At 49.5% G+C, this 14,104-nt stretch overlaps 1 protein-coding gene across 2 annotated transcripts; it reads left to right on the forward strand.

Annotated features, from left to right (window-relative positions):
• The first annotated feature begins 822 nt into the window (after window positions 1–822).
• On the forward strand, window positions 823–12,395 carry UCP3 (uncoupling protein 3). 2 transcript variants are annotated; one of them, XM_045484070.1, is made up of 8 exons: window positions 823–1,126; window positions 3,319–3,368; window positions 5,237–5,457; window positions 6,185–6,395; window positions 6,679–6,879; window positions 8,050–8,151; window positions 8,705–8,885; window positions 11,157–12,395. In XM_045484070.1, exons 3-8 carry the CDS (start codon window positions 5,332–5,334, stop codon window positions 11,269–11,271), a joined length of 936 nt encoding a protein of 311 aa, XP_045340026.1. In that variant the 5' UTR covers window positions 823–1,126; window positions 3,319–3,368; window positions 5,237–5,331; the 3' UTR covers window positions 11,272–12,395. The 2 variants fall into 2 exon arrangements, with proteins under 2 accessions (XP_045340026.1, XP_045340025.1); XM_045484069.1 differs by lacking the exon at window positions 3,319–3,368.
• The last annotated feature ends 1,709 nt before the right edge of the window (window positions 12,396–14,104 follow it).

Here is a 14,104-nt window from a genome sequence, read left to right on the forward strand (position 1 = left end):
GCAGTGTCCATGCTGAAGCCTTCAAGTGTCACGTCAGAGACGGTAATGGTCACAGCAGATAGGCCCAGAATATGATGTTATTATAATTTAATTGGGCCCTGCCACATACTAGTGGTATGACCTGGGTAAGTCCTTGTGTCTCCCTGAGACCCAGTTCTCTTCTCTGTAAAATAAGCATTACAAATGTTAGGATCCTCAGCAATCAAAAGGAATGAAGTACTGATACGCGCTCTAACAACAGATGCACCTTGAAAGTACTACGCTAACTGAAAAAGCCAGTCACAAAAGGCCACATATTGTATGGTTTTATTTATATGGAAGATTCAGAAATCTATAGACAGAAAGTAGATTAGCAATTGCCTGGGGCTAGGTGGAAAGGGAAAAGGGAAGTGACTGCTGATGTACCCAGGGATTTGGCAGGGGAGTAAGGGGAGATTGGTGAAAATATTCTAAAATTGTGATGATGGTTGCATAACTGAACACTAAAAACCATTGAATTGTACCCTTTAAATAGATGTATTGAATGGGATGTGAATTATATCTCAGTAAAGCTGTTATTTAAAAAAAAAAAAACTTAGAATCCTATTAGTACCTACCTCATAGGATTGTAAAAAATAGAAATAACATCTGCAAAGTATCTAGCACATAGTAGGCACCAAGAAATGACCATTACTATCATTGTTAATGTTGGGAGGTCCAGGAGAACCCTGCCCAGCCTATCGTGAGTGGCCGTGACCTTTGAATTCTCAGGGGTGACAGGTCCAACCCCTATCCCCATATATACCCTTTATTACCTGAGGTAGCTCTCTCAGCAGCTGGAAGGAGCTGTTTTAAAGAACCTCGAGTCAGAGGAACTAAACCAGATCTGGAACTCTGACCTTTCCCCTCACCGCCCTCCACTCACTGGCCAGCCAAGTCTCGTCAAGTGATCAGGCTGTCAACTAGTTTCTCTAGGGTAAGGTTTCAGGTCAGCTGGAGTGTATAAAGATAGGTGCCAAGACAGAGGCAGCAGAGACAACAGTGAATGGCAAGGGGGCAACGAGGTCCCTGCTGCCGCCTCCTGGGATGGAGCGCTAAGGATTCTTAAGGAGGCCCTGTGCTTCCCCTCCCCTGGCTGGACTCACAGGTAAGACCCCTTCCGTCACCAGCACTGTTCTGCCTTTCACAGCAGCTTACAGAGAGCAGCCGGGAGCTATCCAGGATCGCTAGCCTGGGATCACTACAGACCCGGTAGATTTCCTTACGCCCCCACCTTGTCAAGAGGGGGTAACTGCAATGAGGGCACCGTAGCAGGGCTGAGGCTCAACCCCAACCCCTGTGTCACTCACTCCCCCCTTTTTCTGCTGGCTGCCTCCTCTGTGATTTTGCAAATCCCCATAGATAAGAAGCGGCTTTCTCCTTAGTCTGGCCCAGAATCCCCAGACTTCCTCCAGAGCATTAATTCCTCTCCCATGAGCATCCTGGGACCCCTGTCCTGAGTAGAGATGATGGGGGCACCTCTGGCCTGAGGCCTGACCCAAGTCACATAGTGGGAGGTTACAGAGCCCAGAGACCTCTACTCGGGTGGCTTCTTCAGCGGGGATGATATGGAGGCTTTGCCAGGAGGGTGAGATCAGGCAGGGCATCTCAGAATGGGGTCCTCTGACCCCTGCTTCGGAGCTGCCGTGGAAAACAGATCCCCAGGGCCCAGCCCAGATCTGAATCAGGATCTCTGGTGTGAAAGGCCTCTGAGAATCCACCCTGTAAACAAGCAGCTCCAGGGATCCTGAGCTCTCCCTGAAGCCTAGGGCTCTGGACAGTGGAACGGGCACAGGTGTCAGACAGACCTGGGCTCCAATCCCAGCCCCATCCCTTCAGTCTTATGACTAGCTGAAGCCTTCAGCGGCTGAGGTCCCTTGTTTATGAAGTGGGAATAATTGTGACAACTACCTTATAGCCTTATAAAGGGACTGAGTTAGTCAATACCTATAAAGCCCTGAGCACTGTGCCTCATGCAAGAAGCACTGAGCAGACATTAACGGCGCACTGCTATGGTAGGCTGTGCAGCTGGAACATCCCATCCCTCAAGTGCCCCCACAAAGACACCGAGAGAAGATTCTGCTCTCAACTTCACCTTTGTCAGTGGCAAAGTTCTGTTGGCTGCTAGGTTTCCTCACGTAACAATTTAGGAGGCTGGAGTAAAGGGGGAAGGAGGCTGGAGAGCAGTGACCTCAGAGAAGCCCCTACCTGAGTCTACCATGGTGGCTTCCCTCTCCACCACAACTTGACCAATGAAAGTTCTAGAGCCCTCCCATCGAGGTATGGCTTTTGACTTGTGTCCATGCCTGTCCATTCTGCCTCTCATGAGTAGCTCAGGACTGCCTCTAGAGTAGGCTCCAGCTTCACCCCTGGCCACTGCTCTTGCCTGAATTGAGGCTCCAACATCTCTTGCTGCATCATTCCAACAACCTCCTCACTGCTCTGTCTCCGATCTCTCGTTCTGGTCCAGCCTTAACATTTGCACCAGCATGCTATGAACACAGGTCTGATGGTGTCATTCCTCTACTTGAGAGCCACCAACCACTCCCCATTCTCTGCTAGATTCAGTACAGCCCTGGCATTCAAGACCCTCCACCGAAGAACACTGTGGGCTTCTCTGATTTCCCATTTCTCCACTTCAGCAAGTAGGGTTCCTTGGTCAGCTGGTCCTCCCTGGGACCCTCTAGCCCTGGGCCATCCCTGTACCAGACTACACAGAGAAGCAGGATAAGTATACTATACCCCGTCCCTGCCTTTGGGGATCCCTATCTAGAGGGGAAACCATTGCAGTTAATGAGTTAATCAACAAGAAGGTGTGGGACTAGAGGCAGCGGGGGCAAAGGAGTTTCTGGACACTTCAGCCTCCCCACCTCCCCCCCTCAAACCAACCCCCAGGCCTGGGGAAAACAGGCCTCCCCAGGAAGACCCAGCCCATTAGGTAATACCCATGAAGTGCTCCCTGTTGGCCCAAGTATATCACAAGGGACATGGGACTTTGTTCTGAATAAGGAGGGGAACTGGATAGTTTTAAAACAGGGAATTGACACGATCTGACTTCTGTATGCTTGGACACTAGGTTAGGTCCCCATCCAGAAAACCTCCTCCTGCATCTGCCATTTGGGCCTAACATTTAGAATCGATGCATGATTCCCTTTACAGCTCAGTGACCACTAAAATGCATACAGTCATCCTATGTAAATCATACATCAAGTTTAAAAAATAAAAATAAAATTGTAAATGTAGCCTCATGCTGGGAAAATAAAAATAACGCATCCTCTTCCTCTGGGCATGATTTAACAGTTGTCCATCCACACTATGACGCAGGCTACCAGGCTGGGATCTGCTGGCTGGTGAGTTCCAACCTCAGCCCTTCTTCCTCTATCCCACCTCCTTAACTCCCTGGATGATTCAACACCTATCTGCAAGCTCCTGGAGGGCAAGGGCCAAACATGATCCATTCCATATCTTTCCTTCCCTAGTGCCTACTGTAGTAGTCAAGAAATACCTGATCATTAAGATAGTCACTTACACCTTAGCATGAAATTGAACATCTGTTTCTTCTTAAGAACAGGCTTTTCCAGGGGTGCCTGGGTGGCTCAGTCGGTTAAGCGTCCGACTTCAACTCAGGTCACGATCTCACGGTCCGTGAGTTCAAGCCCCGCATCGGGCTCTGGGCTGATGGCTCGGAGCCTGGAGCCTGCTTCCGATTCTGTGTCTCCCTCTCTCTCCGCCCCTCCCCCATTCATGCTCGATCTCTCTCTGTCTCAAAAATAAATAAACGTTTAAAAAAATTAAAAAAAAAAAAAAAAAAAAGAACAGGCTTTTCCAGGGAAAGGTGGCAGCAAGCACAAGAGTTTAGGTGCCATGTAGGGGGAGGGCACAGCACAGGGAGAACCAGAGTTGCAGATAGCAGTCCTGAAAGAAGACCTGAGTGGTCACCCCTATCTTTTGGCATCCAATTTATCACTGATGAACAGGTAATATATTATTCTCATTTACCCAGAGGTTAAATGACATATCCAAGGTCCCACCACCCTTAGTAAGCCATGAAGACAGGGCAGGAGCTCAGGTTTCCTCACCGCAGGATCAGAGTTTTCCTATTGCCCATAGGAAGGCAACGCACACTGTGCCCACCTCATGACTCTATGGGACTGGCCCTGGCTCCAGAGATGAGGACGCAGAAGGGTTCAGGATCCCAGCACACCAGGTGTATGTGCGAGTTGGGCGCCAGTGGGGTGACCTGCTAAGAAATGTCATCAGCACCAAAAGCTTGATGCACAGAAGCCCAGGTTATAAGAATGCAGGGCTGCCCATGACAGCCTCCCAAGGTAACCACAGCTAAACCAGGACCTTCAGATATAAATGTGCCCCTGGTCAGCCAGCAGCAGTACGGGCAGCACAGGACAAATACACACCAGGAGATGAGGCACGTTCCCTTGGCCCAAGACTGATCCTCCTCTTTCTGAGACGCTCGTCTGCTTCAGCTGAGAAGGGAAGGCCTCGGGGGTGTGGGGCAGGGGTGGGGGGAAAGGCATGTGCTGAGCCAGGCAGATCAGCGGCCACTGCCCCCCACCATTAGCAGCAGGATGTAGCCCCATCTCCCTAGGAGACCTGGAGAGGCAGAGCAGCAGAGGAGCCCAGGACCCATTTCCCTCCCTCCTCCACGCAGAACATCAGCCTGGGAATCCCACAGTGTTGGGAGGAAACGCCTCTAGTCATAGATTAACCATCTGCAGTGACAGAGAAGGAATCGAAGGCTGGGAAGGATTTTGTTTAAGTATAATAAAAGTATATTCAGGCAGCCTTGCATAAAAAGCCTTCATCCAAGATAACTAGCAGTTTAGGTGAGCCAGGAGGCACATTTATTTTGTTGATTTGGGATAGAAAGACCTGAAGTGGGGAGACTTGGCAGGTTCTCCATACACTTCAGGGGGCAGGTCCTTCCCAGGGGAAGGACCTTCTGGGGACCACTTCTGGTCCCTGCCTGAGCCTCAGTTTCCTCCTCTAAAGGATGAAGATCCACCCAGTCAGTGGAGGGAGGAGGAGGAAGGCAAGGATTGCAAGAGTGAACGGATTCTTAAAAGCCAAATCCACACAGCTAAGCATAGCAATGCCCAGGTTTTTCTCTTGCTAAAACCTCTGCCAGTGCTGAACGGAGCCTGGGGACAGGTACAGATGGCCCAAGTTCCAACTGCCTCCTCTGGCCTGTCTCCTGCAGCCTCCTCCCTGCACTAAAGCTCAGGGCTACAAAGGGGTCTCTCTCCTTGGACCTCTACTGGGCCCTGGAGGGACCAGACAGAACCTTCTGGGACCATGGTTGGACTAAAGCCTTCAGACGTACCTCCCACGACAGCTGTGAAGTTCCTGGGGGCAGGCACAGCGGCCTGTTTTGCTGATCTCCTCACCTTTCCACTGGACACAGCCAAGGTTCGCCTGCAGGTAGGTGCTTTTTGGCAAGGGTCATTGTTCAGATCAAAGGAGGGGCTGAGTTCTCCACCCCAGCTCCCCTCATGTCTGCCAGCATGCTCTTCCTTACACAGAACCCTGAGCAGGCCACTCACTACTCCACTGTTTCAACCCTGCCTCACCATTTCCCCATCACCATCATCCAAGACAAAAAAAAATCTTAATTAATCCCTTGGACCCTTCATGGCCTCACAGTAGTCTATAAACCATAAAGTGTGAAGTAAAAGTAACCATGTGACCTTGGACAAACCGTCAACCACTTGTGGGAAAAACAATCTGCCCTCCATGTGCTCTGAGGGTTGAGCACCACACCGTGTATAACAGCTTATGAGCTATAAACTGCCGCACGAGCCTCAGTTATTTTTACTGGGGATGTGATGGCTGTATAATCATGCTTGTTCTTGAAAACCAGCCCCATCAGGGTGCCTGGGTGGCTCAGTTGGTTGAGCATCCGACTTCAGCTCAGGTCATGATCTCGCGGCCTGTGAGTTCAAGCCCCGCAACGGGCTCTGTGCTGACAGCTCAGAGCCTGGACCCTGCTTCAGATTCTGTGTCTCCCTCTCTCTCTGCCCCTTCCCTGCTCATGCTCTGTCTGTCTCTGTCTCAAAAATAAATAAAAACATTCAAAAAAAAAAGAAAAAAAGAAAGCCAGCCCCATCTGCCCCCTCTCCGCTCATGTCTCTGCCGGGATGTTCCTCAGATCCAAGGGGAGAACCAGGCGACGCAGGCAGCCCGGAGAACCCAGTACCGTGGCGTGCTGGGCACCATCCTGACCATGGTGCGCACCGAGGGCCCCCGCAGCCCCTACAACGGGCTGGTCGCTGGCCTGCAGCGCCAGATGAGCTTTGCCTCCATCCGCATCGGCCTCTACGACTCTGTCAAGCAGTTCTACACCCCCAAAGGATCGGACCGTGAGTGTCTGGTATCTTGTAGACACCAAAGGGGTGGGCAGAAGCATACTCAAGGCTAGTGGGTCAGAGATGAGGGCAGTGCAGACTCAGAGGCAGAGCTGGGGCATGGGAGGCTGGTAACAGACACTCATGAGGAGGCCGAGCCACTGTCAGGAAAGCTCTAGAAGCCTGGCCTAGAAGAAGAGGCAGGCATCAGGCAGGGGCAGCTCCCCAGAGAACAGCATCAAGTCCAGAGAAGGGCTGGGTGGCAGAACACTGGCCCACTCTCTCTCCTTCTCTCCAGACTCCAGCATCACTACCCGGATTTTGGCAGGCTGCACCACAGGAGCCATGGCGGTATCATGTGCACAGCCCACGGACGTGGTGAAGGTCCGATTTCAGGCCAGCATACACCTTGGGGCTGGGAGCAGCAGGAAGTACAGCGGGACAATGGATGCCTACAGGACCATCGCCAGGGAGGAAGGGGTCAGGGGCCTATGGAAAGGTAGGTCTGGACTCCAGGCTCAGAGGGCCTTGGGCAGAGCATTCCCTACCCTAGGGCTAGGGCAGAGTACTAGGCAAGGAAAGATCTCCAAGCATGGTGTATTGCAGTGATTCTGAAAGAACAACCCAACCAAAACTGTCACGCTGCCCTGCCACAGTACCCAAATTCAGTTCAACTTGTCAACCTTGCAGCCTGCACAGGCTGCTGTGAGGGAGACAGAAATTAATAGAAGACACTTTCCACAGCCTCGTGGCTCTCACAGACAGAGATAAGCCACGTCGAGGAACAGCATTCCACAGGGGAGGATGTGCTAGGTTCATACAGAGGTGTGGGGCCAGAGGCAGGAGAGGCCATGTAGTCTCCAGGGGTGGTGACAGAAGGTGATGCTTAAACTGGGCCTCAAGGCTCAGTGGGCTCTAGATGTGTGGAGATGGAAGGGAAGGACTTCCCCAGCAAAGCCCTATCAGGGGTGACTACAGGGCATGGAGAAGAAATAGAGGCCGCTGGAGGAGGCAGCTATGAGTTGTCAGGCACAGGGAGGTGCGGTGTGGAGGGGGCTTCTTCAGGAACAAGACTTCAGGATTACCCGTGTGTCAAAGTGGTGACTTTGACAAATGCCAGAGTCTCTCTCACATGTGGATTGGGGGTCATACTTATCTTTGCAGAAGGAACAGTGACCCAGTGAAGGTTAAGGACAGGACACCTGGTCACAGCCTTATTTGCTATATGCTTTCCCAGAACCCAGCCCTCGTCTATGATATCAGTGGCTTGGCCTTGATGCTCTCCTGGGGGCCCCCAGGGCCACCTTCCATCACTGCTCCAAGAGCCTTGCCTCTCTCTTCCAAAGAAAGACTTCCTTGTCTGGCTTTAGCCAGGTCTCAGGGAAGCTCATTTTAATTTTGATAGGTATTACAGATTATTCTCCAAAATATGGCTCAAGCAAATATAAGAGGGCCTCTCTGTTTTCTGTCTCTGAGGTGGATATAGATAATCTAAGAGTTGTTAACTCCAGAGAGGAAAATGTAGAATCTGCTCAACTGAGGCAGGCTCCTCCGTGGAGCCTCCCTGGAATGGAACATTATGTTCCCCAAACTGGGGCCTGTGACCTTGCAACCAGGGAGCCCACATATCCTATTTTCCACTCATCGGCCCTCACCTCCTCCTTAACAGGAACTTTGCCCAACATCACAAGGAACGCCATCGTCAACTGTGCTGAGATGGTGACCTATGACATCATCAAGGAGAAGCTGCTAGACTATCACCTGCTCACTGGTGAGGCCTTGGGCTCCAGGCAGCTGCCCTCCCACAGCAGGGAGGGAACCTAGAATTACAGAGTGGGCACTACTCAGAGGCACCTGGGTGTTAGAAGGAGCAGAGAGAGGAGCAGCGCCCGATAAAAATGCCCAGTGTAGGAGCGCCTCTCTACTCGCTAGATGGGGTGCTGCCCGATTCATGAATCATTTAATAGAGCCAATTAGATCTTTTAAAAAATGCCCAGTCCATCATTGTGACAAGTGGGAAAGAGCCCTGGGTGGGGAGGCCAAAGACCTGGCTTCCAGCCAGGACTTCCCACCATGCCTCTTTAAGTAAGAGTCTCCTTCTCTGACTTCATTTTCCTCTAATGAGGTCATTGGGCTGCATAGCCTTCCAGCTCTGGGACAGCCCTGTTCTATTTTGCGAGTACTGTGAGAGGTTTAGACAGCACTATCCTTACACGCAAGGAGTTCACAGTTTGGTGAAGGACAAACGATGATGCACATGGAACAGAGAGCAAGTGTGCTGCCATCTCACAGCTCGATATTTGCCCTGCCCTCTCCTGCTACAGACAACTTGCCCTGCCACTTCATCTCTGCCTTTGGAGCCGGCTTCTGTGCCACAGTGGTGGCCTCCCCAGTGGACGTAGTGAAGACCCGGTACATGAACTCGCCCCCAGGCCAATACCGCAGCCCCTTGGACTGTATGCTGAAGATGGTGGCCCATGAGGGCCCCACAGCTTTCTATAAGGGGTGAGCCTCCCCCTTCCTGCTTCCAGCACCCCCTCCCAGAGAACCCGGGCTTGTTTCCTTCCCTCCTTCCTTCTTTCCCTCCTTCCATGTATAATATGCCTGCCATGGGTCCACCTGGGGACATGGTGGTGAACAGCACAGATGTAAATGCCTCAAAGGAAAAATATAAAGAACTATAGGAGTTTAAAAAAAAAAAATGGACCAAATCTGATTTGGACAGTCAGGGAAGGCTGCCTGAGAAAAAGAAGTCTAGGCGTAGGTCAGAGTGCTTATTGGGCAGGAGAGAAGGAGGGAGAGGTGGTTGGCAATCTTGACTTTTCTCCAACCCACAGTCATGACTGTGGAGCACCACTGACGGCGGCCAAGATGCCCAACACACTTCACATTTTCTTGCCTCTGTGTCTTTGCTTTTACCATTCCCTCTTAATGGAATGCCTTAAATCTTAGCCAAGCTTCAGAACTAGTTCAAATGCCACCTTCTCCCCAGCGCTCTCAGGTCAAATTTTTCCTCCTCCCTGTGAGCTTCAGCAACGCTTCCTTGATATCATTTTTTATGGTATTTACCACCTCCTACTTTGTGTTATAGGATTTGTAAGTTTCAATTATCCCCCATGCTAGATCGTAATGATCACAAACTTAAAATGTCAGAGCCGTGGCTCTAACCCAAATCATCAGATGCTACCTCCCCCCTTCCACCTCCTACCACTGACACCTTCAGCAGACAGTTTTCTGGTGCCCAACCATGGATTGGACCAAACATGCAATCAGGTTCTCAACCCTGGGAGTGACATAATAAAACTATTTCAGTTGGCAGATTGTTCTTTCCCTGTAAGTGCTTCTATCATTACAATCAATCAGTGGTAGCCACCTGTCTCAGTTCATTCTTTCACTTGGAAAACATTTACTGAGCATCTCCTATGTGCTGGGCCCTGTGCTTCCCTCAGAGAGCAGCAGACACATGGGTGACATTTATTGAGCATTTACTGATACTGGGCCCTGCACCGTGTGCTGTATAGTAACTCACTGAATCCTTCACAACAACCCTATGAGGTCAATATTGTTATTTTGCTTATTTTACAGATGAGGACACTGAGGCTTAGGAAGATTCAGTAACTTGTCCTAGGTCATGAAGCTAGAACCTGAAAGAGCTAGGATTTGAACCCAGGTCTGATTCTGGAGTTCATATTCATTGTCTCGGTGCTATACTCCCTGTGGAGCCTAGGCTGAGGGTTCTGGAGAGGCCTTAGGATGAGGTTGTGGTGCCCAAGCTAAGCCCTCCAGAGCCTAGAGCAACCAGCCAGGCAAGGAAGAGAGTAGGGGACATTCCCAGACAGAGGGAGCATCACGAGCAAAGGCACGGAAGCAAGGCTGGCAGGAGAGAGAAGACCTGGAGAGGATCTGCAGAGAGAGAGGCTGAAGAGGGAGCAGGGCCAGGTCATAGGCTCCTCCCTGAGTCTGCGCAGCTAAGGTGGGGACTGTCTCCCAGCTGCACTAACACAGGACAGGCAGGCTCTCTGGAGATTGGCTAAATTTGGTGTCACCCAGTCTTCGCCCTGTGGTGAGCCAGCTTCTAGGTGCCCTGGTGGGACCCCCTCAGGGATGGCCTCTCAGTCTGTAAATGATCCCAGAAACACCCAGCAGCAGGGTGGAGTCAGGTGGTTTTAGTTGAGCTCCTTAACTGCCCTGGGCCTCAGTTTCTTTTGAAAAAGAAACCTGGTGGGGCGCCTGGGTGGCGCAGTCGGTTAAGCGTCCGACTTCAGCCAGGTCACGATCTCGCGGTCCGTGAGTTCGAGCCCCGCGTCGGGCTCTGGGCTGATGGCTCAGAGCCTGGAGCCTGTTTCCGATTCTGTGTCTCCCTCTCTCTCTGCCCCTCCCCCGTTCATGCTCTGTCTCTCTCTGTCCCAAAAATAAACAAACGTTGGAAAAAAATAAAAAGAAAAAAAGAAAAAAAGAAAAAGAAACCTGGCAACCATCACAGCTACCTTATATAATTATGGGAATTAACTGCCTAACACAGAACCTGGCTCAAAATGTCTTTCCTTTCCTTTCCTTTCCTTTTTCCTTTCCTTTTTCCTTTCCTTTCCTTTCCTGACTGCAGCTTCTGCCTAAATTCCTTCCGCAGAGAAGAAAAAGCCTAAACAGATCTCAGAAAATGCTCACAACAGAAGCCTAGGTCCTTTGGCACTAACACTGTGAATGGGGGGAGCACTGGAGATCTCTTTGGGACTCTTAGTCCACTCCACCTGATGTTTTGGTTGTTTCTCTCATCAGGTTTACACCATCTTTTTTGCGTTTGGGAGCCTGGAATGTGGCGATGTTCGTGACCTACGAGCAGCTGAAACGGGCCTTGATGAACGTCCAGATGCTACGGGAATCTCCATTCTGAATAAGGCAGGGCCGCTTGGTACTTAAACTGGAACAAAACCAGTTAAGACTTTACTAGAACAGTGGGTCCATACACACACAAACCCACACATGTTTACAGAACTGTTTACTTGCTGCTAAGTCAAGAAATAGAAGTGGAGGAAGGATTCTGGTCTTCGGTGCTTTGTCTTAAGAACACAGTTGTTTTGCACTGACAAGATGGCAAATAAATTATATTAATTTGGGGGATCCATTAAGTTGGATGCCTAATATTTAGGCAAGAAAAAATAAGCCAAAACATCCATGTGGATAAAACAGAAGTTTGCAAACTATGTCCTTTAAAAAATAAATCTGATTAGATGATGAACGGTAGACAAGAAGGACTGCAAGCATGGGACGGGAGTGACACACGGTACTTGGAAATCAGCTAAGGAATTTGGAGGGACACTGCCAAAGCAACGTAGCTGTGACTGCAGCCTTTGGTTAACCGTGGATCATCAGCCATATGTGTCATGTGTCTGCCCTTCAGAAGCCATTGAGATTCTAGAAAATATGAGACGAGAGAGAGAGAGAGAGAGAGAGAGAGAGAGAGAGAACCTGGAACCTGTGCCAAAGGAGCACTGCTGGGCCAGCAGGAGGCTGAGGTTTGTAACTGTTCCCTGAGGACACTGGAAAATGAAAAGGGCAGACTCCATCTTCTTTCCTGTAAAATGGCAGTCATAAACCCTTCCTTCCTATCTCACCAGGGATGTTATGAGGATCAAGTGACAAGGTGGACATAAAAGCACTTTATAAAAACAAGAGCTCTTATATTTACAAGTGTAAATATAAGGATGAGGCCTTGGGAGCTATTTTCTCAGGACAGTAAGGAACTTCCAGGGAAGTTGTTGAAAGGCTGAAAGGTTGTCTAGAGGCTAGACCAAAGGAACGAGGGGCTGGGGGCCCAGGGGTGACAGAGGATGACACGCAGGCACTGAAGCCCCACTCCCATGCAGCCCTCGCTTCCCAGCTGGACCGTGAGGCACCTCAAAGGGTGCCAGGCTTGGGGGGAAAGAGGTAGATGTCAGGCTTGACAGCCTGAAGTAGCAGGACTCAAGAGTTCTTTGGAAAATTATTATAATTCAATAAAGGGTGTGGGAATGAGAACAGCTATTTCTTTTTGCCTCCTCTTTCTTGGACAGAATGCCTCTTTCTCACCAGGTTCCCTGTTTGTCAGGGCTGGGCCTTTGGCCCCACATGCCCCAACTGCCTTCTGCCTTCCCCAGGCTGGTTGCTAGGCTTTTTAGGGCTTTGGCTTCTCCATCTGTATGTAAAATGCGGGCTTGAACCAGATGACCTCCTTCTGAACTTCACTGGACTTCTTTCAGGTTGATAATGCAGACCCAGAATGTTGGTCTTTTTCTGCTTCTTAGCAGCCTATGTGGGTCTGATGACAGAACTGGGTTCTGTCCCCTCCCCCACCTCACTAGCAACCTAACCACCGGAAATCCTTGTACCCCAGTGTCCTAGCAGAGAAGTGGAAATAACAAGCCCCCACCTTGCAGAAGTGCTCAGCAACATCATCCCTTCCTCTCCACTCTGACCCCCCTGCATCCTGGGAAAAAGCAAATGTCCACTCGCCCTCAGCACTTCCCTAAATTTAAATTATAATTTAGAGATTATCAACATATACAAACTGGAAAGTCCAAACAAAAGCAAAAAAATAAAAATGATTTTTATTTAATGTCTGGTTTGACTTTCAAATAAAACCTATATTTAAATTTTTCTCTTTCTTTTGACTTGACTGGCATGTGCAAATCATTCTTAAATCCCACGTCTCAGTTTGTAAGTTCCTAGAGGCCAGGAACTATGTCTTCCATGAATTTCTATATAGCAACATTAACACATCCTCTACCCAGAGCAAACTATTCAGATATTCAGATGATGCTGCCAAAAGAGAGAGGGGATCAATTCTACTAAGATATTTTGATTGGGATCAGCACCTTAGTGACCTCTGAGTCCAGACTCTTGGAGAAAGGAACACGAGATTAGTGGGAGATCTTCTACAGTTTCCCAGGTAAAATATTAGATCTCTTTCCCCACTTCTTAAAAGCAGAGGTTGAAACAAATGACCTAAAGCTCTAAAATTTGGTGGTCGTAAGGACTGAGTGAGACAGCTTCCTCTAAACCACACTATGCATGCCCTTCCTAGTCCTGACCCCACTCTCTGCCACCAGGAAGTCATGAATGAGATCTCATAAGAAGGTCAGATCACAATCTGAGACTCACACAGGGAAGCCAGCTTCTTAGCTCTGTGCAGCCATTCCCCACTGCACACCCACAGACACCTACTCCATCAAGTCAGTAAAAGGAAAACTGCTCTTTCTCAAACTCTTCAGGCAAAAATGAGATAGTATGGACTCCAACACAGTCACATTTGTGACATAATGGATAACTGACTTCATATAAATCTTGTAAGTAAAGGTAATATTTTTTAAAGGAACATTTTATTCAGAAGGAACGAATGTTAAGTAAGGAAATACAATCATATCTCTATGGATGAGTTCATTTGTGTCAGGACACTTTCAAAACTGCTGAACGCTAATATAAAGGACAACCTTCCGTGTACGTACAGTATAAGCCACATATTGTACTAGGTGCTGAGATAAACAAGGCCAATCCAGCCTCCAAGGAGCTCACCGAGGTGGAGGATGGTGGGGCAAGGAAGACAAATAAGCCATATGAAGTGATAAAAGCCACACTAGAGATATGCATAAGGCACTGAAGAGCAGGGACACAGATTAGGGACAACTGACCTGGTTTGGGGTCCAGGAGGCTTCTTGAAGGAAGACACTTACAGGACAATAGGAGTTATC

The sequence above is a fragment of the Leopardus geoffroyi genome, chromosome D1 (genome assembly GCF_018350155.1).
Source record: "Leopardus geoffroyi isolate Oge1 chromosome D1, O.geoffroyi_Oge1_pat1.0, whole genome shotgun sequence".
In the NCBI taxonomy this organism is placed as follows: domain Eukaryota; kingdom Metazoa; phylum Chordata; class Mammalia; order Carnivora; family Felidae; genus Leopardus; species Leopardus geoffroyi.

What these genes read in the sequence shown, in the direction of transcription:
- UCP3 (XM_045484070.1), top strand. Translation starts at nt 5,332, where the DNA reads ATGGTTGGACTAAAGCCTTCAGACGTACCTCCCACGACAGCTGTGAAG. An exon ending in CAGCCAAGGTTCGCCTGCAG is followed by an intron (nt 5,458 to 6,184) that starts GTAGGTGCTTTT and finishes GATGTTCCTCAG; the next exon opens with ATCCAAGGGGAGAACCAGGC. An exon ending in GGTCAGGGGCCTATGGAAAG is followed by an intron (nt 6,880 to 8,049) that starts GTAGGTCTGGAC and finishes CCTCCTTAACAG; the next exon opens with GAACTTTGCCCAACATCACA.